Below are 26,487 nucleotides of genomic sequence, written 5' to 3' on the forward strand. Positions count from 1 at the left end.
CTCCTCCTGCAACTGACGTCACGTGAGCGAAATCACGCAGCGTCACCTACGAAATTATAGCCATTTCATTTTCTCTGGACATTTGCAGTGCTCCAATATAGAACACTTGGTGGCGGTGAAGCTTGCGAGGTATAGACGCTGCGTAAATTACTTGGCGTTGTCGCTGCTTTTTATGGATAATTTACGGATATTGTAGGCGATTGAAGAGCGGCGCATATCCCAGCGGTCCATATCCAGTGACAAAATGGTCCACTGAAAATTAGCACATACCCAGTGTCCCATACCCAATGACCCAAGTTGGTCCGATGGTTGATTCCAAACCTGCTTCATCAGCACAGTAGCCCGACGACTGAAGGACTACACAGTGACCCAAATTCGTGTATATGAAGTTAGACACATACAGAGATGGACATACAAACCGCAGGCTGCGTGAAGTCCCCAAATAATGCTAATCGCATTTAAAACACCGAAGGGTGGGGGACAAAGTTCTAGGATGAGCCTGAGAAATGCAGCAAAGCACGCTTTTTTACATTAAGTTATGAACGGAGCGGATAGGAGGGGACATCTAGAAAAGGGTGAATACAAGATAAGTGAAGAAATGCAGAAGTGCCACAGTTGCGAGTGCACGAATATTGAAGGACGGGTTGCCTAATTTAGTACTCACACAGGAAGTTGAGAGAGAATCCTCCAGAGCAACTGAGCGTGACGCACAGAAAAGCTCCTGGATCAGACAAGGTCCCAGTGTAAACCTGGAAAGTGGTAAAAGAAGAAATTCACATAGTGATTTTGAAGATCTAGAGTTACAAACATTCTATAGATAAACAGAGATGAATCAAATAAAGGAAGCCGGCAATCACCTTCGTAGATGAAATGTTATGCATGCGTAGAGGCGGTAAGTTCAAGTATTCAGCACATCGTGTGGGCATGCGGAGGGTTCAAGACGTTCAGAAAAAAAGTACCGGCCTCAGAGGTCAGGTTCAAGAACTGGGCCCGACCATGGGCTAATGTCAAAGAGACGCTTGACTCACTACAGATCTTCGCATGTGAAACTCCCGAAGTGAGCCACAGTTAACTCTCTTCACTTTACAAGCGTAGACACAATTTGAATATGTGACCATTTCCCTTTCTGCATCTACAAGTACACAAACGGTATCTTCGACAGCAAGAACTACACACAGAGAAATCAATCCTGTTTCTAAATGCTAAAGAAGGTCTATGAGACTACCAGGGCAGCCACATTTTCGGATCTTTCAGAAACGCGCATTTATTGTGGGAAGCATGGCCTTCTGCCGATCAAAATTTTGGCCTTGTGGAAATACTGATACATAGAAAACCACGCAGCATCACAGTATTGTATTCATTTATTTAGAGAAAGCTTCTGCCCCTGTGCTCAAGCAGGATATTTGGATGACCTTTATGATAAGCTATACCACAAGTTTACGTTCATATGATTTATTAGGAGCGTACACAGGCAAGCGAATACAAATGGTCGCTTACGCCTCAGTGAAACAAGAAACTTCGAAGGGGCGGTGAAGCCCCTACACAGATCTGCACCAAGTCCTTTCACCTTTATACAGTGGCGTGTGTTCTGAAATAGCATCGTGCATAGTAAGCACCCTACATGCACTGATATAATCGCAAGCCACAGATACTAGCCCAAGCGGGAAATTGTTGAGGTGCTTTAGATTTTTAAACATTGAAGCACGTCCATAAACCAACCTTCAGCGTCACTGGCTAACGAGGCTTCTTTACTGGATAATTCTTGACACCTTCCATACATATGCATCCCATGTCTGAGCACTGATGCATGTCACTGCCTATTTTCCGTTTCGTTTGTACCTTTCCACGTTGCTCACGTTATACAGGGTGACACAGAAGTTTTTCCCTGATTAAAAACATGCAGGAGGTAGAAAATATGACACATAGACACATTTTTTATGTTGAATTGCATGTAGCATATTCAAGTTTTTGTGTGTACATACATACTCACTGTTACTTTGTCGGTTACAAGGCCCAGTGACGTAGCAGCGGAATCGGACACTATTTGCAAACAACATGTACTCAAACCAAGAGAAAGCCCAATCTGTCATCTGGTGTCACGATACACTCTCCCCAAAATGTCCGGAGACAATTGCAGACGGCCTACCATAGACACTTACCAGACGTTAAAAGCATCAAGACGTGGCATGCAAAGTTTAAAGCAACAGGGAGCGTCTGTGATCTCCAGGCCTGATCTCCTCGTCGAGAGATCAGGCCTCGACATACTGCGCTGACAATTGAGACAGTGAGAGGCGTCTTCTTGAGAAGTCCCAAGACGTCAGACCGCAGAGCCTCGCGTGAGTTGCAGATTCCGTAGACATCAGTGCACGGCATCCTGTGTTGACCAATACAGGGGCGGAATTGGAAAATCGCCTCGATATCCGTCGGGCAACAAAAGGAACACATGTTTAAATTTATTAATTGTGTGTATCAACACAAACTTGATTATGTTACCTGGACTTCAAGATAAAATACCATATTTCTATGTGTCATACTTTCTGCCTCCTACGTGTTTGTAATCAAGAAAGAATTCTGGGACACCTATATATTACATTATTTTTTTTTATCAAACTTACAACTTTCAGAAAACATTTACTTTGTCCGGCATTGTGTGAGTAAATGTCCTGAAACATTCTGTACCAGTACTGTCTACAACAACGTTCTACATGAAAGATGCGGCACTTGAGAAACATTTGTGTCCCGCGGTTTGAGGATCAACAGAAGTAAGCCAAGCTGTATACCACATATGAAATGATAAGACCTTAATAGACTCTTGAAATTTCCTTTCACAGGTGCAGGAGGCGTATGAAGTTTAGCAAAAAGAAATAGCCAACTAGCACACAAGCAGTTATCAAATATAGCAGAATTTGCAAATGAACACAAGGCATGGCGCAAAGTAAATTAAGCGCAAGTAAGAAAAATAGAACACCGCACGCATGAGGACATCTAAATGTGAACGTATGGCAGTTTTTGCTGCAACAATTCCTCTGTTCACACAACATAAGAAATCGAGCATACTAGAAGGAAATTACTTGCAATTTACTGACTTATTCACCTGCTTGTTAAAAAAGGAGTGTCATTATACCTAACGCAGAGGGCCTGCTATATCACTGTTGGTATTTTATGAGAGGGTGTCACAGCTCTGAGACGTGAACATATCAGACTTTGTACTTCTCGTACCTTTTCTTCCTGAAAAACAGGGCAATGACAAAAAAAGCCACTCACTGGCAAAGCAATGAGAAACATTGTCAGCGTGACGCTGCAGGGGTACACTTTTTAATGACATAAGATTCAAGAGTATAAGGCATTAAAACATGTATGCTTTTGGTAGTACACGACGTCTGTCCTGAAAGCTCACGAACTTTGGACGTATAAGCTGTTCGCAATTACGTACCAACTCCAAAGTTTCGTCGCCTTCCACAAAGTTCCTGCTTGAGTTCAGCGATTATACTATGACAGAAATTTCTTCTGAAAAACTTCATTTGGCAGGTACTGGATCTGATCTCTATTACAGATGTCTCTAGCGACGTCACTGAATTTATTCCAGTCACTTTACAAACAGATTTTTTTATTAGGGCTGCAAGAGTGTCTGGTAGAAAAAAAATTCAGCTAGTATAATGGTTGGGGAGGAATTGTCATTGATTTATTTTTCAAAAACCACTGAAGTTTCAGCATGAGCGCTCTCATAGTGAGCATGCAGTGCTCTTCTGTGGAAGTTAGGTATTTCTCAAGGGCCCTAAGCAAGATTCAATGCCTCGAGATAGTATGCGCAGAGGATTTTCTTTGTGTGCATTCTCTAAGAAGCTTGCGAATGACAACTTCGGAGACCGCTCAGAACACGTTGATAGCTTTTCAGAAAGAACAGCTTAAATAGAACTGTGGCCTTCTTTCAAACGATTCTTTGCGAAATAAGTTAACGTCGAATTGGTATTTGTAACATACAATGAGTCTATGAAATGGAAAAATTGTGATCCCCCAAATTGTACCCCGAGGCTACAAATGATACCCATACTGCTTTCTCATGAAGAAAGCTTCGTGAGAGTCTGCAAAAAGGGCGTTTCTCATAGAACGGCACATTAATGCTTGCTTCACTGAGTCATAAAATTATAGTGAAGCTCTGTCCACACAATTTCAGAAAGTATAATTAGAAAACACATTAGGAGAGAGACAAACAACTTTGCAATTTGTAACGGACAGTAAAGAAGGCATAGTGCCGGAGGTCTGTGGGTGATGAGTCCAGATGCATAGTTTTGTTGGTGGAACATTGTTTGACAATTAGTGGACTTTCCGCACTCACCGCTCAGCACAACAAAACATTCAAATGGTTAAAACTTCTCAGATACAACAAGTTTTTACACAGATACAAAGACTAAACGCAAATAGTCACATTTGAATAACGTAGGTACAGCGCGACATTTTTTGTGAAGGAAAAACAAGGAGACAGGAAAGATCCAGGAAATACAGAAAGTCACATTTGCTGCGACCTTTCTCTCCAATGCCAAAAGAACGATGGCCAAATGTTCAGCTTGACAGCTGAAAAGTTAGCTGTCAATACGTTTCAGCGTTATGGTAGCGTCCAGTGCATGCAGTACACGTATGGCAACAAAACGGGCGTAAGCATGGACCAGTTTCTTTTTTGTTTTCAACATTTGCAATAGAAAATGCAGTCAACTGGTCGCTATATAAAGAATTTATCTGGTTCGTGGAAAACACCAAAGAATCTGCATAAAGGGCACCTTTCCGAACACTGAAATGGGAACTTCTTACACAACATATAGGTAACGATACAAAACGTATCATATAGCAGTGAGGAGCGTCTCATCGGCTACACCAAACATTTTGTACGTAATGAATTCTTCATGCAGCAACAGAGCTCCAAACGTTGTCAGCCCTTCTTTCCAAATGCGCTTTAAAATTTGCAGTCTGCATCATCGTTGCAGACTGCTCAGAATAAAGCTGCACATGCATCCTAGAGAATGGTGTCTTAATTGCACCAATTCCAACTGCGACGCAGCAAAGCCAACGTTAATATTTCAAATGCAATAATTTCGCGAGAAGCTTCGAATTTTCCCAAGCACACCTTGTCAAAGGCACAATCACCCCAAAGCAACCACTTCTTAACTGAAACAGCTAGACTCTAACGGCACTGATGCCACATCAATTCAGTCTTCAATTCTGAAATTTCTTACAACGGCAACACTGCGAAATGCGGAGACACAGCGCAATTTCTCTAATTCAATAACTCTGCAGTGGAGAACCGTTCGCGCGTCACTGTACGGAGTGAAGCAGTCGAGCTCGTTCTTCTAAACTTTATCCTTGCTTATCTATGGTATAGTGGCAATCAAAGTTGTGAATAAAGGCTGCGTAGTATCCTCAGAGACGGGAGGATCAAAATATTACGTGGGCAAAACACTCAGTGCGCTTCATCAGCAGCTTCTCAAGTGTTCAGTCCGCTAGCTCGCATTATGTGTATTCACCTATCAATTTATACGCCAGCTAAACAGAGAGGAGCTTACATGTGAAGTTACAGATAATTCGTTATTAAATATCTCGCAGTTTCGCCGAAAGGCGAAGCATCTATTGCGATAGCAAATTAGTAGACAGCTACACGAAGTAACCATAATAGTTTTATCGGCCATATCAACTTGGAAACATTCGCTTAGTAACTGAATTAACAAGCACGGTGTCACACGCGCACAGGTAAACATGCACACATCGCGCTCGATGACGCGGAAACTCGCTGTCAAAACGCCGGGTTAGCAAACGCGGAAGCAGCAGCGAGCGAACTGATCTTCGTGTTGTCTTTCACTTCAACGCGAACTAAACGTCGAATGCACAGCGCATACGAAGCTGCCGCCACTACGCGCACTGTGCAAGTATCACAGATCGCTTTGAAAATGAGGCCCGCGCGTGCGCGCACTTTGTCCCCAGCACACATCGCTTTCAATATACGGCGCCAGCGCGGCCGAGCCGTAGACAGCAGCCGCCGGAGTAGAACGCCCCCTCCTCCTCTCCCCCCCACCTCCCCGTGCTTCGCGTGCAAGACTGCGCTTCCGCCCCACCTCCCTCCCTCCCTCCCTCCCTCCCTCCCTCGCGCGCGCAACATTGAGCCGCGATTGTCGGCTTGCACTCGCAAGTTTTCACTTGCACGTACGGCGCGCAACGACGGCAGAAATGAACTGTAGCGTCCATATAATTGGTATCGCAATAAAATGCAGTCACAAGAGTGGTGTTCCAAACAACCCCAGCGTGTAACACTAGATACCGAGCAGATGACTAATGTCATAGTTTCAAAAAATATATCTGAAGAATCCGAAGTTTCGTGTTTAATATTTCAAGAGTGTTTGAACGTTTACAAATTCTGCGATACGGGAATTCCGTGTCTGGCGATAACCTACGAACATGATAATTGAGCAGAGTTATTAGATTGTATTGGCAGCACACGCCGCGCAGCAGGACGGAACAATCAGTACCTATGCGCGCTTTCAAAATAATGCCTAGAGACGTAGTATGTGTCATGCATCACACATGCTGAAGGTTTATGATGGCTGTACCGTACGTGATGGCTGCGCTCAATATTTGACATTACGTTGAAGTAATGTCAAATATTGAGCGCAGATTTAGCGATAGAAATGTCAAATCCTATTAACAGCGTACCAAAAAATTTGGAGATGTAGAACAGTGAATTTGTACTGTTCTTTTTTTTATTAAATGCAAATTACAAAGGAAATTGTCTTGGGTTGCGTGGAAAAAGGCATGCAGCGCCTGACATCGACAGTACCTTAGTGTTCTACAGTGCTCCCTCGCCTGCGTTTTCACTTGTCCGTCACGGAGCTGATACAAAGAGACGTCACTTGCTCAATATTGTGATATAGCCCAAACAGAGCGCACCAAACATCCAAACTAACGTACAATACAGATGTGATCAATCAGCTTTTGTAACCTATCTTTGTACTACGTAATGCAAACACACGTTACAAAACCTAGGTTACAGGACATAGGATGTCACGTAGTAGTGACGGTGAAGAACACAGTAACAAAAACTATCACACAGCTAACTACTGAGCGAACACAATGATGGCGGCCAGCACAGTCGGCGGTCGTCGAAAATCCGATCTGCGGGTCAAGCGCGTCGGCTTTCATACATGACTCGTCGAAGGTCCCAGAGTAATCGCTGGTACCCGCGTGCTTTCCAATAAGTACAACAATTCGTATCACGCATACAATTTGATTATACAAGGCTCGACGAGAACGTACACAAAAGATAGAATCAACGATAACATCCCAGTAAGTTCCAAATCATGCAGGCGTGTCTTGCGCAGAGAGATAACTTTTAAGTTGTTAGCATGTGGAATGCACTCCCCGAGAAAAGGATAAGTACACGTGTCATACTTGTACTACCCGTCATTGTACATTGCCAAGAAGCCTGCAGCGCACCTGCTTGCGGTACTGTGGGCAGATGTGGCTGAAGTTCCTCCACAGCATGGTGTGCTATTATTGTTACAGCACTTTAAAGGCGCACTCCATCTGACAGCTACAAGGGAAGCGTAGCTTAAGAAATACCGCCTTCGTTCTTCAGGTGTGGAAGCTGTTGATCGTCATAAACAAAACGACTTTCAGAATTTTGGGACAAGCTGAAACATGAACGAAGCTCCCAGCGGCAAGTATTGTCCTTCAGAAACAGAACTTGCAGTATTGGAGAATCACAGTAACGCCGGCACTGGGCGATATGACTGACTTGAATAAAAATGGCACATCTGTTGCTTGGAAACAAACCGAGAAAATGCGACAATTGTCATGTACTGTACATCCGATTCGCACATAGCACATCACACGGCGTACAAGCATAAATGACCTCAACGATTCATAAATATTAAGAATGACTATCTCAAACGACCTCAGTGTGAAAAGACGTGTAGTGCAAGGATTTTGCCCTTACCTATCCCACGAACAATACAACTGTGAAGGTTTGCACAGGTTACAAAACGCAACTTTCGTTCTAAAAAGAAACAAAAGAACTGTGACCTAAAAGTGTAGCATGTATGCGACCTATACTAGCAACACGTCGTTTATGACAGAACAGTCACAGACATGTCCGAGAGAAAAGTTAGATCGTGAGAAAAAAAAATTTCACACATCCACCCAATGCCACAAATTTTCACGACACTGCAACCGCAAACTGCACTTAATTTCGATAAGAATAATTATGTAACATAATATTGCGCGTACATGACGTACTATCAACATACTTTGATGGTATAGGCTATATTCTTTATCATAAAAGTGACCCATAAGTTATAAACCTTCCCTGTTGAGAGAGGCACTGAAAAGTGTCTTCCCAATTTATTAATAAGTTGAGGCTACTGTTTACTGACGGGACGCTCACAGTGCCATTCATAATTCATGCACAAACTATCACGTTATGTTACATAAAGGATTTATTTTGCTGGGCGTGGTTAGTCTACCCTATCGATAGATGGAACGGTGCTAGGTTTTTACAACGAAATGACCTGTACGACGAAGGGTTTTGGAGGTCTTGAGCACTCCGTTTAAAGGCGTTTGACTATCGTCTCCACTACTAAAATTTGCATGCATGAATAAGCATGTCACTGATATTAAATCAGGCGAAAAAAATTTCCAGTACAAACCATCTCTGGATGACTGTCGACGCTGATGCGATTAGGCATTGAAGCCATGTAGCGACATACCGTATTGCCCACGCCGAAATGCGTCATGTACGAGGCGTATGCTGCAGCCAGGCTCCTCAAGCTTCCTCTCGACACTCCGCACCATCTGGCGGCGCCACCATGAAGTGCACGCTTGGCGCGGATCTGAATATATATATGATGCGTGTTTGGTTCTGCTGCACATACCTGTTGTATATCAACACAACCTCACCATCGCTTTCTCTTTTCCTGACATCTGTGTGTAGTCTTTGGACTAAATCGACCGCTCGCGCCACCACTTCTGCTCTCGACTAGGCTGGTCTCGTGTCCAACTCTCCAGCAACAACGCAACCTAACATGTTGTAAGAAAGATCGTTACCAGACCGCAACTATGGCCAAAACATTCGTGCAACCACTTTAATCTTTCCGTCCCCGTTTCCCTTTCCCCAGTGTAGGGTAGGTAGGGTAACCACTTTATTCTTTCCGTCCCCGTTTCCCTTTCCCCAGTGTAGGGTAGCCAACCGGGCTCAGTCCTGGTTAACCTCCCTACCTTTCATTTATCATTTGCTCTCTCTCTTCGTGCAACCACTAGGACACTTCGAACCAGGCGACAACCCACAACAAGTCTGGGATGACTAGAACAAATTCGTGTGCACTCTCTACGAATCGGCGTGTGAGTAGGCCACCAAGCATGCAGCCACGCGGAAGCCACTCCCCCCCCCCTCCTCCATTTCTCCATGTTTTCGAGACTAGCGGCCGCCGCATAGCCTAGACACCCCCCCCCCCTCTATATTTCCAACCACCGACGGCAAGAGTCAACGAATCAAGCTGTCATCCTAAAACAGTTCAACGCACACTACCATTAAGCCATACAAACATTCGCCAACGATTGCGATATTCCTTAATGCGAAATTTGAGCGCAACTCTATGCGTGAAGGAAGTACGCGTGTCAATATTTTATATTATGATTATATAGGTACACGGTTTGCATTAGGAAGAGAATGTTGTGAGTAGCGTGATTGGCGCGGATAATCTGTTTCGTGCGGCACATTGCGAACGGAGCGATGTGTGGCGCGACTGCCTCGCTAATCGGGAAATCGCGAGAGGCAGCGCGTGGGTGACGCGTGGGCGCGATTCACAGCAACCGGCGCCGCAGACAGACCTCTGCTCATGCAGTGCTTTGTTTCCATATCCGGTGCACGCGCTCACCGCATGCCTTATCGATGTCTTCATCGGTAAACAGACGACGGCGCGCTATACTCTGGCACCATCTTGCGCGGTACTGCACTTCTCACGCTTTCGCCATACCCTCCTCGTCCGTTTTCCTAGTCACGCTCTCTTTGCTATCACCGTCTTTCATACCTCGGTGCGCTCCGCGGTCGCTATTTCAGCCTTCGCTGTGCTCGTTCACTCGGTTACGCCGAGGGAAGGGCTGCAATCTAAACGTGACCACAGACGTCTGCTGTCTTCCAATTCAATGAAACAAAAACTGAATCAAACGTTCGACGAGATCATAACAGACCTTCGAAGGCAAGCAGAAAAATGTAGCTTTGGAGAGAAAAAACAACACTCACTGGCGATCGCACATTACGAGACCAGCTTTTCTTTCATATTTTTTGCGGATGGACCTAAGCACAGCATAAGGACCACAGCATAAGTACGTGCAAGGCAGCGGAAATTTCTGAGAAGCACGTAATATCTTCAAGAATCGAAACTTGAGGTACAAACCATACAAAGGCATAAGCAATGGAGCCCAGGAAAACCAGCAACATTGACGAACTAGCAACTGAAACGGAAAAGAAAAACGGATGGCAGAAACCACCTACGATGACTAGCTGAGTTTGTGCGAATAATTTATGAATACTATGAAGACGCAAATGTAATGTGTATTCGCTTCGTATCAGCGGCGTTCAACAGCCGATTGAAGAATGTTCGAAACAAGGGAGCCTTCTCATGACGAAAAAGCGTGACGACGATGGGATGACAACGCAGAGTGGAGGGGCGACGATGGTCAGTTATTTAATTCGAGTTTAATGGCACAAAAGCGACTAAGGCCGTACTGCGCCAGTCACAGGACAGTACAAGATCCAATGTTAAGGCAGCAATAGCTGCGTTACCTTAAAGTCGATGCAAATACCCAGTTTCATCTAAAACCTCGAACAAGTTAGTAAGTGGCACTAGCGGCTCGTAGACGAATAATAAGGCAGGGTGTAAAGGTATGTTGCAAGTGATACAAATTGTGGAAATCTTTCAGCCTCTGTGTTTCAGTATGCGGACATGACATAATGATGTGGTTTACGGTAAGCGATTCATGGCCTTTCTCGCAAGTTGGTGGGTTTTCTTTTCGAAATAGAAAATTGTGTGTTAGATGCGTGTGTCCGATTCGAAGTCGACATAACATAACCTCGTAGAACCGCTCTTTGTGACTACATGATTTCCTCTCGCCAAGCAGTAATTTAGTCATATGCAACTTGCTATTTCTGCACGAGTTCCATTCTTGTTGCCATTTTCATGCTAGGGCCTTACGAATCACTCGGTTACTGTCTTTGTATGGAAGTGTTATGTGAGTTATGCTTTTGTGCGCTGCCATGGATGCGCTTCCATCTGCTGCTTCATTTCCTGCTATCGCGAAATGGCTTGGACCCAGCTGAATCGTATGGTTCATCCGTATTTCTTATTAAAGACCATGTTTCAGATATCGCCAAGCAGCGGTTCAGACGCGGAGCTTAAGATTCGACCTCTCAGAGCACTTAATGAGTCGTTATAAATAATAGCAATTCTTCTGCTTGTCGGTAGTGATTTCCTTAACCGCCTTCCATATTGCATAATCTTCGGCGGTAGAGACTGAAGAAAAATTATTTATCCGAATGCTATTTTCCCAGTTTTTCTTTATAATCCCAATACCTACGTATTCTTGTGTTTTAGAGCCGTCAGTGTAAAATTTCATGTAGTCTTTCTATTTTTCTTGAATAGCTTGGAACTCTTGTATTATGTGTTCTTGTGGATTGCCTTTTTTCTTCAGATGTGTTATTGTCCAGTCACATAGCTGTGTAAAATTGCGCCACGGGGGCAATCTTCGTGGCTTTTCAGCAACCTGCAGGACTTCATGAGGAACATCATAAGTCTGACAGTGTTCTTCGTGTCGCAAGATTAGCGGCCGAATCAAGTTTGGTTTATTTGTGCAGTATACCCGTGATTTGCACTGTGTTACGATGTTGTAGCATATATGTTGTGGTGATGACCGAATTCTCAGTGCATAACAAAGTGTAAGTAGTGCTCTGCGGTGCTGTAAGGAAGGCTCATTGCAGTCAACGTATAAACATTGGACAGGCGATGTTCTGTAGGTACCGCTCGCCAGTCCGAGGCCGAGATTATGAACTGGATCAAGTCGTTTAATGTAGGACTGGCTAGCCGCACCATAAACTACACTACTGTAGTCGAGAATGCTACGTACAAGGGACCGGTATATAGCTAGTATACATATTGGGTCAGATCCCCAGTGCTTGCGCGATAAAATCTTGAATATTTAATGCTTTATTTGGTTTAATTTTAGTTGTGTTAATGTGGGCCAGGAAGTTCAGTTCGGTGTCAAAAGTTACGCCTAAAAATGTGTAGCCTTCTTTGACCGGCAGCGTTGTACCATCCAATGCGAGAACTGAACTGCAGTGTAACCCTCGCTTCTGGAAAAAGAAAACTAACAGTTTTGTGTCTTGAAAGCCGGAAACCATTTTTGTCAGCCCATTGTGTAAGATTATTTATCGTTTTTTGTAGTTGTATTTCGCAGGTGGTTAAATTTGAGGCGCGGCAACTGCAACTGGCGAAAAGGTGTTGATGATGTCTTTGATGTCACCGATATTGCGTATAAGACTTCTACAATGCCAGTGTACAATGAAAGCCATGGTTAATTGTGAAATTAAAAATGTAATGATGTATGTAAACTTAAAAATGAAAGGTTACATGTTTGATGGACGGTAAGCATACAGGTTACCTGCCCCTTTTTCAGCGTTTTCAAGGAGCTTGTCCTCCTTAGAGCGCTCAGAAGAACGCTGTTCCTTTAGCGTCGATGACGCCGCGGTTTTTTGCACCTACCTCCATCGCCTTCTCTGAGGCGCTGGATGGTCGAGAGCCAGGCGCCGAGACACGCGACTCGTGCCTTGACGTTCGGCTCCGGATTCTGAAACCCAAGACCTGCGGAACAGCTGCCTGCAGGGCCGACTTGGTCGATGGTGGAGCAGCACTAGCTGCTGCCACCAAGGGGGCGGATGCGTTTGCTACGGTGCTACTGACTGTGACTCCCGTAGACTGCTGAGACCGATGTGGTGCTGCCCCCTGCCGCGCTACATTGGCATAAGTTGTTTGAGGTAAGACTGAGAGCTTCTTCCTCGCTTCGAAAAATGAAATCTTTTCTTTCCCATGTTTAGTGGGGAGTTGTTCATCGTTTCTTCGGATTGTAATTCTTTGAACTTTGATAACATCTTGTTCTTAGAACCCCTCGAGGAGTTCCTCGTCACTCAAGTCGAGAAAATCTTCCTCCGAGATAACGCCCCTGCAGTTGTTTAGGAGCGATGGGGAGAAATCGCGACTGATTTCACCAGTACTGGCGAGTCCGGACAGCTTTTGCACTTGTTCTTTGTTTCTGAGTTATATTAGCGGGTCTCCGCTGGTCATTTTCGAGGCTTTGTATTCTTTACCAATTTTTTCTACGAGGCATTTCGCCACCAAGAAAGGGGATAGCTTACGCATACTTGTTAAAAAAATTATGGAGTTTTACATGCCAAAACCACTTTCTGATTATGAGGCCCGCCGTAGTGGGGGACTCCGGAAATTTCGACCACCTGGGGTTCTTTAACGTGCACCTAAATCTAAGTACACTGGTGTTTTCGCATTTCGCTCTCATCGAAACGCGGCCGCCGTGGCCGGGATTCGATCCCGCGACCTGGTGTTCAGCAGCCTAACACCATAGCCACTGAGCAACCACGGCGGGTCGCATACTTGTTCCTATACTGTGCAAGACGTGTTACTTTGGGAAGTTGTCTAGGTCGGTTCGGAGGGTGAATTGAAAAAGTGCATCGGTGCCGCCTCTTTTCAGAGGCCGATCTGAAAGTCACGGGAACGCTTCTGCCGTTGAATGGTTTCGAAATTCGGCGGCGGTGGTAGCCACCCACCACCGAGCCCAACAAGGGGACGATACAGGCTCCAAAGAACCTGCAGACGCCAGCTATGCACCGCCACTATAACCTAATGTATATACCCAAGGCTGAATATATTACACACTGTTAACCCTTGCCGTCCGGAAATTCGGAAGTAAGAATAAGTGAGCAGAAGACAGGGAAGATTGAAAGTGAGAGAGAAAGAAAGATATTGAAGAGGGGGACAGGAAAAGGCGACTGCCGCTTTCCCCCGGGTGGGTCAGTCCGGGGGTGCCGTCGATGTGAAGCAGAAGCCAAAGAGATGTGTTGCCTCCGCCGGGGAGCCTTTAAGGTCCGAACACCCGGCAGCGGCTCAACCCCCAGGTTCTCCCTTTCCCCAGACACGGCTAAGCCACGCACGGCTACACGCGGGAGGGTCCAACCCTCGTGTGCTCGGGTACGTGATGTCGCAACCCACCAAACGCCTGCTGACGCAGAGGCCCCTGTGGGGGCAACGATGGTGTCACCTCGGCGGTGTGAAGACCATGGTATGACCACCATGGTGCTACGACGACTGTATGACGACCATAAGATGACATTTAAGTGACTCCAACGGTTCGACGACGATGCCGTGGCGACGATGTGATATCGACGTAGGGTTGATGGCCATGGCATGACGACAGTGGGATGGCGATGCTAAAATGTTTGCAATGATAATAGCGACGACGGCACAACAAAGGACGACTAAAGTGGAATCACGGCGACACCGTGACGACAAAGGTATGACGACAATTGGTTGACTATAGTGCAAGCGCTACGTCAAAACGACTATGACGGCGACTCATCTGTACTGTATCCCTGCGGCAATGGTCATTCAGAAAGGACCATACAAACCGTCAAATTAATCATGACAAAGGCAGCACAGGAAGGCGAGGACCTGGCAGTAGTGCAACTTAACTATCGCTTGACGCCAAATATAGAAGGATGATCCTCAGCTCAGCTGCTAATGGCGAGAAAGCTGCGCACATTCCTGCCTTCCCTACCGAGCGTCCTGAAACCCAGCTTCGCAACCGCACTTCACAATGTGCTCATTCTTCCAAGGTAAAGACGACAGTGTAAGCTTGGCGACTGCCACACAAGAAACCTTCCATTACTAATTGCTGGTCATTGTATGGCTCCACCTTACTCAAAAGTGTAAAAAGTCGCAGTGATGAACAACGGTCCAGAATCTCGTAGATACGCTGAAAAGACGGACGCCAGAGGCATATTTAGAACCCGCATCCACCTGCCACCAAAAGCTGCAGAACAGACTGTTACCGAAGCTTTGCCAGAAGTCTGTACGATGTAGCTGAGCCAGATCCATCAGCTCAATCAAAGCGTTATAACCTAATCAGTGTATAATAATAAGTGTATAATAGCTGCGTCTTACCAGTACTCACCTACGGGGCAGAAACCTGGCGGCTTACGAAAAGGGTTCTACTCAAATTGAGGACGACGCAACGAGCTATGGAAAGAAGAATGATAGGTGTAACGTTAAGGGATAAGAAAAGAGCAGATTGGGTGAGGGAACAAACGCGAGTTAATGACATCTTAGTTGAAATCAAGAAAAAGAAATGGGCATGGGCAGGACATGTAATGAGGAGGGAGGATAACCGATGGTCATTAAGGGTTACGGACTGGATCCCAAGGGAAGGGAAGCGTAGCACGGGGCGGCTGAAAGTTAGGTGGGCGGATGAGATTAAGAAGTTTGCAGGGACGGCATGGCCACAATTAGTACATGACCGGAGTTGTTGGAGAAGTATGGGAGAGGCCTTTGCCCTGCAGTGGACGTAACCAGGCTGATGATGATGATGAACCTAATCAGATATACCACAACAATTTCGAGCATGGCCTGGTACACTCCCATCTAGGCGTTCTTATAGGAGGATCAAACGTTGTGCGCGATTTCTCAGCTTAAGAAGCGATTTCGCGTAACTATAGAGCATATATCGTATAAAGCTTCATTAACTTCGGTACCCCTCGAATCGGCTGATGTAAAGCAACATACCGACAATCTCCTTAAATTATGTTATCTGGAAAGCTAATTCTCGTTAAAGATAAGGGCGTGTTATTATGCGCACAGCAGTATCGTCACTTCGTGTTGCCCTGTAACCTGCGAGTCGTCCTTCGACTTAACCAACAGCTCGCGCCACCTATGTTATGCGATCTGAATATGTCGGCTGTGAAGACATCTCGGCTCGGCTAGTCCCGTGTTCAACTCCCTCTCCATTAACAACGCAACATACCAATACGCGGTGGCACATAACCTGAGACCAAAGTTCATGTTAAAGAGGTTCGTCGAAGAGCGATACAATGGCATAGAGCCAGTAATCCAAGTTGGCGTGAAAAAGTTTCATTGAAGAGCGGCACGTACCCAGTACCCGAGTTTGCGCAATGCTTAGTTTAGAACCAGATTCCCTCATCATAGTAGCGCTATGCTGTACCCATTGGATCATGGATTAATGGGTGGTCAAAGTTGACGTGAAAGATAAACTGTTACATCCAACATATTTGGATGATAGATATATGCTACATGCTAAAAATGCTATTAGCACAATTATTTGTTGCCTTTGACAGGAATAGAAATGACGTGAGGACAAGAAAGTATTCAACGACTTGTCATTCAATATAAGCACGAAAATGACAGCATGCGTAGATAATCCTTGCGTTCGAGCAATTCGATTTGAAAAATCATTTGAAATGACAGGCTGTGTTCACCTTTTGCGGTCTATCATCGACGCAGCCATTGCACAGGCATTAGAACTATCAGCAGCGTGGGCGATGCGTTGCGATGAAGGAGCACAAAGGGCAAGCGTAACTCACTCATGCGCCTGAACTGCCGTCCATCGAACTGGAAGCGCCGAGCAGACACATCCCATGAACATTTGCGACCTTACCTTTTATCTATTTAAAAGCGTCGAAGGTCGTCAGTAAAATTTTTCATCTGTGCACTGTTCCTGGGTCGCCCCAACATTGAAATTGATGGTGTGCATATTTGTGGCTGCAAAACAAAGTTCCCGTCGATCTTTGCTTGAATGCCTGCTTGCTTTTCACCCTGACAGAACACAATGAAGCATGAAAACACATCTACCCGCCGCGATGGCTTAGCGGCTATGGTATTGCGCTGCTAAGCACGAGGTCGCGGGATCACGTCCTAGCAGCGGCGGCTGCATTTCGATGGGGGCGACATGCAAAAACGCCCGTGTCCCGTGCATTGGGGACATGGTAAAGGTCCCCTGGTAGTCGAAATTGATCCGGAGTCTTCCACTACGGCGTGTCCCATAATAAATCGTGGTTTTGGCAAATAAAACCCCAGAATTCAATTCAAAACACATCTAGCAATCGCAGCATATCAATGACTTCGATTTTTCTACAAGTTTGCTACAAGAACCGTACAAATGTTTCATTACATATAGGCAGCTTAGGGATCACATTTATCAGCATTTTCATCATGCCAATAGTAGTGCCAGTAGCAAATCTTTAGTATGCACTTCGTTTCAATAGCAAAAACTAAATAAGGAAGCACTAACCTGCAAGGTCGCATAGAGTATTCCGTGGGCTGTGCGGCGTCGCTTTCACCGAATGGAAAAAAAAGCACAGGTGGGCCAATTCTTGGGCAGCCAAGGAATTGACGACAGACATTTCACGATGCTCGCATACACTTTGGTGCGCCGCAGAGACTTGCAGTGATCATTGTCAGATGACCGTAAGGAATTCAGCGTCAAGGATCGCCAGGATTCTCTGCAAATTATCAGAAGTTTTGTTCATCCATGGGCATACATTCTGAGCTGCGCGCTGCTGTTGTCAGTGCAGAATGAGGGCGGATTCATTCTTGCTGCTATAGGCAGTAGATGGCGGCCACGCGTCATGCGATGTGCAGCCCTTCTTCATTGACCCCTCCCTGAAGCAGTCGTGTCCAGATGACCTAGGGCGAGATGTTATCCAGAAGTGTCACGTCTGTCGGTAAATTCGCAGGTTTCTTTAACGAGGAATGGAAGACAGGGCTGCCTGCCGAAATTGCCGCCAATTGCAAGATTTGAGTTCGCCGATGCGAGTCAGTCAGAAGCACTGAAAAACACCGATGTTAGCATGGGCTCTGAGTTTAGAAGCACAGTCAAGGAAAAGACTTAGCTCGCGGGCGAAGCTGAATTATACGTGGCGCAGGGACACACAATCGCGGCCAGATGCATATACTCACGAAGGCGAGAGGCATTCCGCTGCGTTTTATCGGTTATCATGAGGTTGGGAGGGCAACCATCGTAGTGCAAAGCCACTCATCACATGGTCCAAGGCGCTATCAGGCGAACAAAAAAATGTTTACTGAAGCGTTTCAAGAGCGGCGAACGCAGAGCGTCGTCTTGCGGAAAAATCTGCAACTAAAGCTTTGCAAATAAATGGGCGAAAAACCTACCCACAGCTATCCGTATAAAAGCCAAATACTGATAGAAATGTCACCTATGTAGGTGCCTTGTCAGAAACATTTTTTCTTACGTGGTTACTCAATTCTGCGCAGAAGCGGGCCTGCGATGCAATAACCGCACATAGATCCACTTTCCATTTTCAAGCGAAGCTTGTACTGTCTCACTCGTATCGGCATCGGTGTTGCCGTACGAAAAAACCCAAGCCGCGCTAATATAAAAATTGCTTGTCGGGCTGTGGATTTGAACCGCCTACCTCCAGGTTGCGAGACTACCGCGCTAACCGAGTCAGCCGCGGCCGGTTCGTGGCACGCGACCTTCAAAGCATGCAGGATTTCATTTGCATGAAGAATTAGACGAAGCGCAAAGCGCGAGCCAATCACAGGCATCCCCTTCCTCCGGAGGAGGAAAAGGCGGTAATCGCACGTTTGCTTGTATCGCGCCCGCCGTTTCCCGCCAGTTCAGGCCCGGCAATCAGATAAGGGGGACGCGTTTGGCTTGTTCTGCCGAAGAGCAGGTTGCGTTGAAGGAACGGCAGCAGGAGCGGGCCGCGCGTCGTTCGTTCGACCTAAGAACAGGCTGCGTTTGATAAACTCCACCGGGAACTCGTGCCTCTCTTCACAGTAGTGAAAGGGTGGTCATTTTTTGATACGCTCAATTTGACAACTCCAAACACTGGTTTAAGAACTTCGAACTTAATGCAAAAGCTAACAGTAGTTTTTTTTATACAATTAACATTCTTAGAATACTTCACGCACTTCTCTGTCTGTCTGTCTACTTATCTATGTCCATCTCTAACCGCTTCCCCCGACTCACGCCAACTTGGGTCACTGGGCAGCCAATGGTATAACGGGTAGAGCTTTGGACTGCTGTCCCGGGGGGACCGGGTTTGAAACCAACCGTCGGGCCACCTTGGGTCACTGAATGTCTGACACTGGGTATGTGCCGTTCTTCAGTGCAACTTTTTCACTTCAACTTGGGCCACCAAGAATGTGTAGCTCTTCAATGAACCTATGTTACGCCAACTCGGATCAGTGGATATGTGCCATCCCTCAATGACAAAAAAAGCTCACAATTTATCCGGTGCTGGGCGGAATGGAACACACGTCATATATACTCAGGCAGTCTTATCCGAATAAGTATTCGCTCACGTGTTATGCACAGGCTTCGCGGCGGCGGCGTTAGATGGCGCACATATCCAGAAGGAAGCGTGAGAGAGGAGCCTGGCTGCATACACGCCTCATACATGACACGTTTGGGTGGGGAAATATTTGCTACGTTCCTTCAATTGTAATTGCATCATCGTCAACATTCATCATGGGATGGGTTAGGTCGGAAAGTTTATATACTGGAGCAAAGCTTATGTTGTAGGTAGCTCAGCGAAGCAATTACTAATTATTTACCAGCAACGGTGGCAGGGCGGCTGGCGTTGCGCTACTAAGCACGAGGTGGTGGGTTCAATTCCCGGCCGCATTTTGATTGGGGCTGATTGCAAGAAGGCTAGGGTACCGTGCATTTGGTGCACGTTAAAGAACGCCAGGCGGTCTTAATTACTCCGGAGTCTTCCATGGCGGCATGCCTCCTAATCAAATAAATAAACATCCTTCAGTTGGATACATCATACAATGCTGTCTCTGTCTCGGCAATTCCAGCATCACAAGAATCCATCACGTATAATCTCTGATTACACACCTGTCGCAAGAAAGAATGTTAATCGCATTACCGTCGCCAATCATCTCCATATGACCAATGCACCACTAATTTTTTTCTGTACTTTTCTATATCCTTATCCATCGATCTTGTAATATCTAAAGTCTATAATTATGTTTATTAACTTATTCTAAACAAATCATGTGCGCGTTCACACACCGTCAATTGTATGTGTACTGAAAGTTTATCGTTGATGGCATAATTTACTAGTTTCTTCCCAGTTTTCATTTATTTTTTATTGGGATTTTTGTGCTCGAGATACTGAACATTGATATCATTACTGTTTTTAATTGTGGTAACGCCCGTTATGGCGGCAACTATATAATAACTATATAGTTGTGCAGTATCAACTATATATGCAATTATTAAACGAGTAAATAATTGCATAATTTATCATTTTACATTTGATGCACAATTCCTCGCTCCAGCCTTGAGACCGGCACGCAGCAGAAAACGGCGAGCAAGCTCGCGCAGCAGAAAATACGAATTTTCTTTAATCCGCAAAGAAAAAATTACGGTAGAACGCATCTCACGGTGTCTGTCGACAGTAATGCGAATAGCAATCGAGCAATGTAGCGAGAGTTCACATTCCTGAGGTCCCGTTTACTCAACAAGTGCAGTGATAATAATTCTGGGACGCTCGTTGATTCCGCTATGTGCCGCATATTCAGATATCCTGCCACTTTGCTATGGCATTCGCTTGTCAAGGTCGCCCATGAGCATGGGGTGCAGCGGATGCATGACAGCGTCTGTGTAACGACGACGCATTGATTATGATTGCATCACAACGAAGGCCTAATCATGATTGAATGACGACAGCATGATTACGATAGAACGACAAACAAGGAATAACGTCGATGGATCGACGATGGTGTTGTGACAACGGCATTACGACAGTGGGATGACGATAATGACATGATGACGATGGTGAAATCGCAGCATGACGACGACGACATGAAGAGTATTTGAATAGGTAGCGTCAGAGTTGGGCCCGAGCTAAGCTTCGCCTTTCAGAATGGAACTCGATAGCATTTAAATATTCCTGACTGCTTGTCACCCTTCCCGGCTATCGCAGCTTGCGGATGCGCGCAGGCGAGTGCGATAGTGTTGTTGCAAGGGACCAAGCGGGCCGCGCCGCTCTGTGAATGGTAGAAACGCTGGAAAAGGGGTTTGTGTTTGAGTTTCCGCGTAACAGAATTATGGTTAGTGGCATAATCAAATTAAACTCCGACGGCATCCTGTCTGCAGGGTGTGTTTAGGTCGGACTTTACGATTTTTCTTACTCTTTTTTACTGTGAGGAATTCAATTAGTTTTGTAACGCCTCTGCGCCACTCGGAGGGCCTGCGTGGTTGTGGTTCGGAATAATTCTTCGCGAAACGACGTTCAACGCCAGCAACGAATTTCTTTTCAGACACAGGGCCCTTAACTCTATCGCGTTAAAACGTAAAGTTGAAAGAGCGTCTCACAACTGTCCGACGCCAGCACTGGCGGGGAGACGAGCCTGAAGACACGGCGAGTATCAAAGCCAGCTGGAGGACAGGGCGAGCCGAGCCGTCGGTAGCGCGCCGCACAGGCCGTCTCCGGTAGACGGCTCACGCATGGCTCCCATGCAGTGACGTGGCCGACAGCACTCAATTACCTGGCATCGGGATATGGATCCGAGGCCGTGGAGACCCCAGGCTACCCTCGAACTCCGGGTGGTCCTCGCTGCGAAGGCAGGGCAGCAAGGAACAATGGCTAGCGACGGGCGCCTTGGACAGTAAAGCGTCGCGGCGGCGACGCCAGGTGCCACGTCCAGTCCGCACTGGTTCTTCACCGTCAGAAACCTCGCCTTCCGAAGTCGCTGGCTCGAGATGTCCGCGTCATGGCCAACCCTGGCTCACCTGCCCGCTGTTCTTTCTTGCGCGCGCCACTTGACCTCGGCTGGCCCTCCTCGTGCCTTCCACCTCCGTCGTCTTTTCTCAGCCGCGAAACGTGCGTTGCACTCACGGCACCTTGCTACTGCTCTTCGCACGAAATGGCGATTTCTTTTCTTCTTTACTTGAGTTGCGATAACCCGCCAAAGTTGGTGTTTGACAAAGGTCACTGCTAAATGAGTGGCGACAGCTAGGACGCGATGTACCCTTCAACTACTGCCGTTTCGCAGTTTGTCAGAATATAAGATTGGAATGTGTACGTATGTGGCGCGAGCTTTCGCTTGGGAGTAACTCACGGCCGTGAACAATCACGTACGGACTGTCGCGATGACTATGACGTCACTGTTATTGTTGTTGTTGACGTCACTGTTATTGTTATTCGAATATACGAAAAACAACATTTATCTGTTACGCCGAAACTGAAAGACAAAGCCCTTTTCCAGCTGCCGTTTGAGGACTGTCCGAGTGGTCACGGCAGCTAGGTGGCGGTACCGTTAGCACAGCATATAACCTTAATCTTGTAAGCCCTAGCTACGCGTAGCGCAAGTGCGTTATCGGAGTAATTTAATTTCTTATAGTAACATGTGTCAGAAAGTTAATAAACTACGACCTACACACAACCTACATACATGATAGCGTCAGATTGTAATTCGAATATGCGAGAAAATGCAAATCTGTTCCGCGGAAACTCCAACAAAAACCCCTTTTCCAGCTGCCGTCTTTCTTTTTCGGGGGAAGGGGGGGGGAAGGAGCGCGCCACTAATTATTCAGGCCAACTAAAGGATAACAGCTTCGCTGTAAAACGCACGTAGCCCTCTTGAAAGCAATGTGCCCCGCAGAATGCAAAGGGGCAAGCACGTTGCATCTCGTGCAACCGGGCGGCAGAGTTTCCGTATCGATAGTTCGGTCTAACACAGCCAAGTTTGACTCTATAACATCTTATTTGAAATATTGTAAGGATTCCTCACAGAAAGCCTGTCTCACAACAAAAGGAAGTGTGCACAGCAACTCCTCGACCCACACCATTTGGCTGAAACCATCATGATCGGTTTGTGTGGTCACAATGTGAAACAACTGCAATTTCCTTTCTTCTGGATTTACGGGTTTCATACCAAGCACGACAGGGGGCAGGCGGCACAAAAAAGCAAGTCCCAAAAGACGTCTGGTCTCACCCTGTGGAATAGCCCACTAAATTTAGTGGGTAGCTAGGCGAATATGAGTAGCAACGATGTTTGAAAATATAGGACCCTCCAGTGTACCTAGAGTTGGTACAAATCTGCTACTGAGTTAAACAGCTTTTTGATACATTTTACTCCGAAACACACAAGAAAGCTACATACAGGGGCTCGAAATATGAGTCGTCTTCGTTATAGTCGAACACATTAAGAAAATGCACGTGCACTGTGGCACGACAAAATATATTTCTTGTTAAACTTGTGTCGCAGACACGGGTGACCGGAACCCTTCTGAGGTCACGGACACAGTCTGGATAAAAGGGTCTGTACATGCGCACTAGTGTGTCCCCAAAAAGGCAGGAAGAAACTCCCCTAGTAGCCGTCGACGTCTGAAAGGTATCGGAAACGGATCGGTAGACACAACTGTGTGTTGTTTTACAACGAAGCCGTTTATGGCTAGACTTTCGTGCATTTTTCGTGTGCGTGTGGAAGAACCACGGGCCGATCCCGAAGATTGTGCAGAAAGGGTCCAAGCCCAATGGCACACACCCCTGTGGTCTCAGGGTAGTGGGCTCCGGGACCTGTAACGTGCGCTTGAACGACCCTTGTCATACCTGGGACCCAAAGAGGCCCTAGGTATAAGGATAGAAACAAATACTACCATTGGATATTAGCCCGAAAGACCGACCCGCGTCGGCCATGTCTACGTTCGCACCGCACTCTCTCTCTGTCGGCGTTCCAAGCTCTTGCGTATTCCTTCGGATCCTCGAGGCAGTGATCTCGTCTTCCACGCGAATGACAATGTGTGTGACAATGACAAGTGTGTGTGCGTATCTTTTGTCACGATGACCATCGATCAAGACAATAAATGAGTTCGTACCTTTGTTCAAAATTATGTGTCACCTTTACAGCGCAACACAAGACAAGGACAAAAGAAGGTATAAAACGATGACAGTATGTGTGTGTCGTCGTTTTATACCTTCTTTTGTCCTTGTCTTCTGTCGCAGAGTGGAATGGCGCATGATTTTTCTTTTCTCTCACGGCTTCGTCACTTTCAGTGCTTGATGATAAGGCTGCATTAATCACGGCGTTGGCTTTGACGCATGCATGTCGCACTCTCGAAAAATACCTATAGCACTGGAAAGACGACACGTGAAGAAGGTGGCATAAAACACAAGCGCTTCATCGTATTGCATTTAGCACATATTGGAAGCGGTGGCCACGGATTAGAGCTGCGGGTATCCGTAGAGCGACAGCCGGAAACTTTGTCTCGGCATGTCCACTGCAGACATGTACCGGCGTGAACCAGATGGCAGTACGACTATCCTCTATACCCACAAAAGCGTACAACGCCGGCGACTCCGACTTGAAAGGAAACAAAACAACATTGGGAACTGTACACGAAATGCCAGCGCCTCTTGCATCGCCTGCCCCGTCATTGGTTATACACTGGAACACGGAAGTGTACTCACTCCCCGGCGCATGCCTCAGGGCGTGGCCTCCGGAATCGCAACGGCGCATCTTCACCGGTGCGATCTCGGATGCTACGCACTGGGTAAACGAATGACGGATGCCGTCGCGTATGTAATAACGCTTATAACCAATAAATGCCTCCACTAACTTCTGCAATATGTATATTAGGACCCACCTGCCTGGAAAAACATCCGCGCAAGTCCTCAATAAGGGCAACATGACGAACCGTGCAAGGACGGATATTTAGAAAAGTGCCATTTCGAGAGGATGAAATATTTCATTTCTTTTCGGCGGATAAGCTTGCAGCTTGGCGTGTTCACATTTTTTCGCGAGAAAATGCAATCAGTAAGCCTCGGCACCCCTTCCCGGTGAGCGTCCCCATATGACAGTTCACAAAAAACACTACCATGCCCTGTGCAAACCAAGCAGTTTAGTGAACGTGCTTTAGCGCTTACAGTCCCGCATACAAGAAGGGGCACTGTGGACGACCAACTCACCGAACTTATCATCCTGACCAAACCCTTTAGGTTGCCATCACACCAGAACAGAAGAACGAAAGATCAGCCAATCACAGACGCCGACTACTGGGCGTCTTGTCAGACAAGGTAGACCATAGTCACACTGCGTGGACACCAACGTCAACGTGAGTAACGATACAAAGTCGTTGCTGTGACGGCCTTGTTTGGTGGATATAGCCGACAGGGCTTGTCAGCCAACCGGTCCTGATGTAACGCGACGTTTCTTTTCATGTGCTCCCTGCCGCGATACAACACCATTCATTTGGGACAATGAATGCTCTTGCTTTTAACGCACTAAAAGCGTACCCAAAGCGAATATGGCCAAAGAGCACCAAAAGCGAGGCATGAATGAGAATCGCGGCAGCAAACGAAGAGCTCAAAAATAAATAATGGTACCTTGAAATAACCAAACGTGTGCGCTGTATCCACTCGTCGGCCATCTCCCAACACTCATCGAGGTCTGAAGTCAGCGCAATGTGGCATTGACCCCTTTGACAAAAGTACTCAAACGCAAAATGAGCCCTCCTTCGGATCCTATTGTGTAAAACAATAACTCATCCCCAAAGTTGCAGTGTTCACAAGTAACTCAGACGACTCCTGTGCTCTGGTAATTTGAGCACTGGCAGCTTACAACAAAGCAAATTTGAAAAAGAATTCAACTGCGTTAGCAGGGAACGGTCATGTGAGTAACGTACCACTTGAAAAAATAGGAATGCTTACGGTCGGCCAGCGGTCACATGCCCTCAGATCCGGCGTTTAGACAACGCCTCCGGTTGAGAACTGGGCCTCACGCCCGAGAACGCGACAAGCTGACTGCGACTGCTGCTGCTTCGAAAAGAAGAACGCGCAATTCGATGACGATGGAGATATTTTGCTGCACGTGCAGCGTTTCTGCTTCGTCTTTCTTTCGGCACCTTTCAACACGAAACAAGATAGCCAGAGATTAGAAAATTACTACTGTGATTTCGTCTATGGTTCTGCCAACTGGAACGCCGTCGACACTGTGTAGGCAAGCTTTATAGGTTCATTACGTGTCCTTCGCTGGTGCTGAATGTATTTTATTTTTGGTAGTCATTCGACTAATTATATTGTCTTTGGAAGTCCATGGAGGACAAATAATATGGAGAAGAAGGCCACATTTATAAAGGGAAAAGCGCAAAAAATGGAACAAGGGAGTGGCAAACGGCGCTCTGCGTGTGCATGTTTGCCACTCCTTGTCCTTCGTGTTTAGCGCGCTTCCTTTCAAGGATGTGTCCTTGACGACTAGCTGGAATTTAAATCTTTGTGAAGAAGACGAAGCGAGAGCAGCCACAGAGATGAGACCATAGCTCATTTTCCTTATTCTGGCGCCGTTCTTTTTTTCTTTAAGGCAAAATATTTTAGAATCAGCGTTCAGACAACTT

At 46.3% G+C, this 26,487-nt stretch overlaps 1 protein-coding gene across 10 annotated transcripts in view; it reads right to left on the reverse strand.

Annotated features, from left to right (window-relative positions):
• The window catches only part of LOC135897058 (uncharacterized), a 32,129-nt gene extending 6,205 nt beyond the window's left edge, over window positions 1-25,924 (reverse strand). The window contains exons 1-4 of one of the 10 annotated variants that reach the window (XM_065425628.1): window positions 18,072-18,164; window positions 17,404-17,941; window positions 2,160-2,374; window positions 665-749 (exon numbers count right to left, since the gene is read on the reverse strand). In XM_065425628.1, coding sequence (XP_065281700.1) covers window positions 665-749; window positions 2,160-2,263 — 189 coding nt within the window. In that variant the 5' untranslated portion in view covers window positions 2,264-2,374; window positions 17,404-17,941; window positions 18,072-18,164. The other 9 variants (XM_065425629.1, XM_065425626.1, XM_065425633.1 and 6 more) reach the window with 9 other exon arrangements.
• Between the last annotated feature and the right edge of the window lie 563 nt (window positions 25,925-26,487).

Source organism: Dermacentor albipictus, chromosome 5 (genome assembly GCF_038994185.2).
Source record: "Dermacentor albipictus isolate Rhodes 1998 colony chromosome 5, USDA_Dalb.pri_finalv2, whole genome shotgun sequence".
Classification (NCBI taxonomy): Eukaryota; Metazoa; Arthropoda; class Arachnida; order Ixodida; family Ixodidae; genus Dermacentor; species Dermacentor albipictus.